Source organism: Solanum verrucosum, unplaced genomic scaffold (genome assembly GCF_900185275.1).
Source record: "Solanum verrucosum unplaced genomic scaffold, falcon-dt-bn FXZP01000141.1, whole genome shotgun sequence".
Classification (NCBI taxonomy): domain Eukaryota; kingdom Viridiplantae; phylum Streptophyta; class Magnoliopsida; order Solanales; family Solanaceae; genus Solanum; species Solanum verrucosum.
The window spans coordinates 317,994-322,927 of record NW_026020335.1 but is presented as its reverse complement, the minus strand read 5'-3'; the positions used below and the strand labels follow the sequence as shown (position 1 = coordinate 322,927).

At 33.8% G+C, this 4,934-nt stretch overlaps 1 protein-coding gene across 1 annotated transcript; it reads right to left on the bottom strand.

Annotated features, from left to right (window-relative positions):
- Window positions 1–343: 343 nt before the first annotated feature.
- Window positions 344–2,102, bottom strand: LOC125836854 (protein STRICTOSIDINE SYNTHASE-LIKE 13). The gene is made up of 4 exons (XM_049516014.1): window positions 1,675–2,102; window positions 1,230–1,514; window positions 977–1,144; window positions 344–866 (listed from the first exon to the last, which is right to left on the bottom strand). The coding sequence occupies exons 1-4, from the start codon at window positions 2,043–2,045 to the stop codon at window positions 467–469; spliced, it is 1,224 nt and encodes a 407-aa protein (XP_049371971.1). The 5' UTR covers window positions 2,046–2,102; the 3' UTR covers window positions 344–466.
- Window positions 2,103–4,934: the final 2,832 nt, after the last annotated feature.

The following is a 4,934-nucleotide window of genomic DNA, read 5'->3' as shown; positions in this document are numbered from 1 at the left end:
AAGTAAAAGATTAGAACGGAAATGAAGTGTTCTTGTGAGTTGTGATGGAGAGAGAAAAAACACTTTCTTTTGTCACGTGAGTTGTGATATTCTAGGCAGCCAAATAATATTGTATTACTGTAATGTTCCTGACACTTGACATTAATGAAAAGTCTGTTTATATTTGTAACTATCTTCAGTAAAAGGATTGAAATTGCTTTGCTTAATTAAAGGTTAAATGAGGAAAGTCGAATATTACATGGATTAAAATCATAATAAGATCATAACACAGGGACGAAAATAATAATTTTCCGGCAAACAAATGGGTTAAGGGGCAGATTGTGAGAAATATATAAAAAGATATGTGAAGAATGGGTTAAACAAGTGTTGGGGTATTATTCATTAGTTTGTTACACATAAATGAAGGAAGCCATACTAAGATTGCAAAATTAATTAATAAAAAAAGAAATGCAAAACATAGTTTTATTTATGGGTATGGAAGGGTAGCAATATGGTTATGAGCCACAGTCCCAATCCATAGCTTGCCATTTATTTCTCTAACTTCACTAACCAACTTCATAACTACACCTTTTTTATCTTGAAGAACATCAATAATTTCTCCATTTTCATTGAAGAGTGATATAACAGTGTACATTTTCATCCCCATCAATCTAGCCAGGTAACGCATCTGAATTGGTAATCTAAAGTAAATGCTTCTCATCCATGGATTGTTTATCAGGACTTCTTGTGCACGAGTTCGACAACAATCTATTGCAACCCAAAATTGACCTTTTTCGTTCACCCTTACGTTGTCTGGAAATCCTGGAAGGTTTGCAACAATCTCAACTATCCCTCTCTTTGGACCTTCTATCCAGTATTTCATCAGCCTGAACACATAACATCAAGATATTATAATAAATATTTGTTGTCTCGGTGAATCACACGTTTAGGTGATTTACTTTTGAATTAAACAAACACTTGTAGGAGGGATGGATACCTGCAATTGGTTGTTTCAGTGAAGAGAAGAAAAGTTTGATCCTTGGATAATTGTACTCCATTAGGGAACGTCAATCCATCCAAAACAACATGAGTAGATTTCGTAGCAATATCGTACCTAAGAAGTCTACCACTGTCTTCTCCTTCTAACATTATGAGAAAATGATTCCTACATAAGAAATTTATATAATGAAAGAAGAGTAATATAAACCACTACAATTGTAGTATTTAATAAAAATGATATGTTAACCTACACTCTGTTGTATTTCTTGCTAGTGTCCGTGAAGAAGATGGAGCCATTTGTATGGATGTCAAGGTCGTTGGCGAAGAGTATTCGGTTCCCTTCAACATGTGTAGCCAAGGACGTTGCCACGCCTCCTTCAGGACCCACAACTAGGAGTCCATAGTATGCATCTGCTATGTACAAATCTCCTGTCTGTTTATTGAACCTTAGCCCAAGGGGCCTGCCACATTCTGGCTCAACTCTGTATTGCTTAGGTGTTGTTGAATCTTTTCCTTTAGCACAAAGCTTCTCCGACCTTATACAGGGGATCAATGAAATTTAAAAGAATAATACTATAGAGTATATATATATACACACTCTATCCTCCCTACTTCCTAATACAAAAATACATTGCAATTAATCCATCTTCACATGAACATATTCAATATGTCCGTCTATATAATTCAGATGCTTACCAGTTACGTGTGACGAGTGCAAATGTTTCCCAACCAGCATCTTCCCCCATCCACCGTACAATACGTCCATCAGCTAGTCCAGCATATGGTCCATGACCCAAAATATCAAATTCTAGTGATTCAGGACCATAAATTTCATTAACAAACTCCAAATTGCCGAGGCCTAACCGGTTATTCTTGTCTCCATGCCAACTTTCCATGACTTGTTTGTATGGTGCAATGTCATTCTTCACTGGATTAAAGTCAGTCTCCCCTACTGGACTTAAACCAAATGGATCTGCCACAAGGAAAGCGAAGGCTAGTGAAAGAAGAAACAAGTGAGGACGTTGTGAAACAAGCTGGCTTCTTATCAATTGGATCCTCTTCTCCATGTGAGGATCGTTGATAGGTATCGGTGGTTGGAAGGTGGGGAATATGGATGCTGAAGTTTAAAGCTGTTTAAACTGGAAATGTAAGATTTCACAATGTTATAGGATGAAGGAAGACACACAATGTTTGTGATCCAGTTGTTGTTAGAAGTAAGTTGTCTATTAGTTAGTCATGTTTTCTGCATTCTTACTTGTTATTGATAATAATGAAATCAGAAGGTGCAATCATTCATTTTTTGGTCAATTCCAATATGATAGTGAGCAGCAACCATTTGTTCTATGAGTTAGAGCAACATTCAAACTACATGTTGTTAACACTCATCGAGTAAATACGATTACTTGTTTTAGATGAGAGAAGAGGAAGATGTAAAGTCAGTTCGTAAAGTTAACTCTAGCATATACTATTTATATTTACATACAAATGCAATACAATAAAATGAATCTGAAAAATTAAATAAATATAGGCTGTTGGACCAGGTCTACACAAACTAAACAGATTGTGCTAAATGAACTAAGCGAACCAAGGCCGAAATAGGAACTTGGTTTCAACATAATGTCACAACCCAAATCTGAAACTCAGCATTGTGATGCGGCATCCCTCAAATCACTACCAATTAATACAACTATCCATGCTAAACGTGATAAGACTAATAAGATAACGAGATACATATGCTGATAAGTTTAAAACAGACTAAGTCATAGAGCTACTAATCATTTTAATACATAGTACGAGACGTAGCTCGATACTGAAAGAAAGTGATAGATGGCTATTTCAGTTCACCCTTGGTTCTAGTTGAACAAACCAACCCTTCATTTGAAATTCTATTCTTGATTTTCACCCACAAGATTGAGGTAAGTGATTCTAACTTGAATCCATGATTATTTCTTGAATCTAATACTGTATTTATCATTCGAAGATGAAAGAAAAGTTAGAAACTGGGAATTTTAGATAAGGATCTCAAGTTACCTAAACTGAGTTTTCATTACTAAAAAGAGTTTAAAAAATCACGGAGTCAAAAACTACGGATTGTCGCTACAAAAAAAAGCAAAGCATATTGCGACGCTATCCCTCGTTTTATTTTCTTTTTAATTTGTATAGAACAAACGACGAACAATGACTCTTTGTCTGTCGTTTTTTGATGGATTTTTGTGTCATATAGATAACTAAAATTTAATTATTTATTATCTATTGCGACGCCGTCCACTGCTTTTGATTACGAAAGTAATTTATTAATTATTTAATAATGTAATTACATTTTTTCTTTTTTTTGAAAGAAGCGAGCACCGCTTTTCGTCAAAATGTTGATCAAATATTTAAAAAAAAATGATGGACAAAGCTATGTTGTTCGTCGTTTTTTCTAATATCTGGAAGGGCAAAGCCCGTTTTTTCCATTTTTTCTCTCTCTCTTCTCCTCCCTTCTTCTCTCTAAATTTGGGATTTTTGAGTTTGAATTGAAGTATTTTTTAAGTTTAAAACCTTAGAACTAATTAGAAGTTAGAACTTGAACTTTAGAATACTTGAATTTTGGATGTTTGAACTTGAATTTAGAAAACTATTGGATTGTATGATTTCTGAAGTTTAGAACTATTTTGAAATTAGAACTTCAATGTCATAAACTTGAATTATAGGACTTTGAGGTGAACTTAGAGGAATTATTAGTTTGTATTATTTTTGAACTTTAGAACTAATTAAAAGTTAGAACTTCAATGTCATGAACTTGTAACTTTAGAATTACTTGAATTTTAGGATTTGTGAACTTGAACTTAGAAAAATTATTGGACTGTATAATTTGTAAACTGTAGAACTTTAGAAATAGAACTTAGAACTTCAATGTGATGAACTTGTAACTTTAGAAATACTTGAATTTCAAGATTTATGAAGTTGAACTTAAGAAAATATTTTGATTTGTATAATTTTTAAACTTAAGAATTAATTAGAACTTAGAACTTTAATATCATGAAGTTGAACTTTAGAAATACTTAGAATTTTAGGATTTTTGAACTTGCACTTAGAAAAATTATTGAATTATATGATTTTTAAACTTTAGAATTAATTAGAAGTTAGAACTTACAGTTTTTTTTTTTTAATAAAGTCATCTATCTTATATATCAATTAAAAATTGATTGCAATAGTTAAATTAGGTTCAGACCCATAGCACCCATCACCCCGGAATACTCATACTTCTTCCGATTTTGCCAAATTTGGTCATTTCACGACAATTACCCTTAAGAAGGGTGTCACCCTTTCTATCATTGAGCAATATACGCCATTTTGCACAAACAGGGTGACTTAGACTTCACCCAATCAATCTAAACAACATGCAAGCACAACCCAATAAAATTTCAATTATTTAAAAACACACAAATTACGGGCATTCGATGATTAAAGCAATACATGCAAAAATTTTACATTAAAATCAACATTAAGACAATATATTCCTATCAGAGAGGCCCAACACACATCACTAAGATACAACCAGTGCAAATGAGTAGAAAATTTCAAAAGTAAACTCGGGGTTCAAAAACCAACCTTAGATGCCGATTAAAATAGGATTGAAATGCTAGGCGGCAAAGAAATCCTAGTTCCGAGCACAAATCAACAACCAAAATACTAATGAAAAGCAAGAATATTGAGAATACTAACTTGGTGTGAGTTTGTGAAGTTTAAAAGTGAGGGAAAGTGAAGAGTTTGAAACTTTTAAAACCTTTGGCCATATATAACCGTCCAGTTCGCGACCATTCGGTGACATTAGTCGCGTCCGCCGATCTACTCGGCGAAGTGCCGAATGGTCACTTACCTAGCCGATTTCTACATGACCTGCATTTTCTTGGGGGTTAAGACGACGCTCTTAATTGTGGTCGCCGACTCACTGAACTGCTCTTGAGTTCACT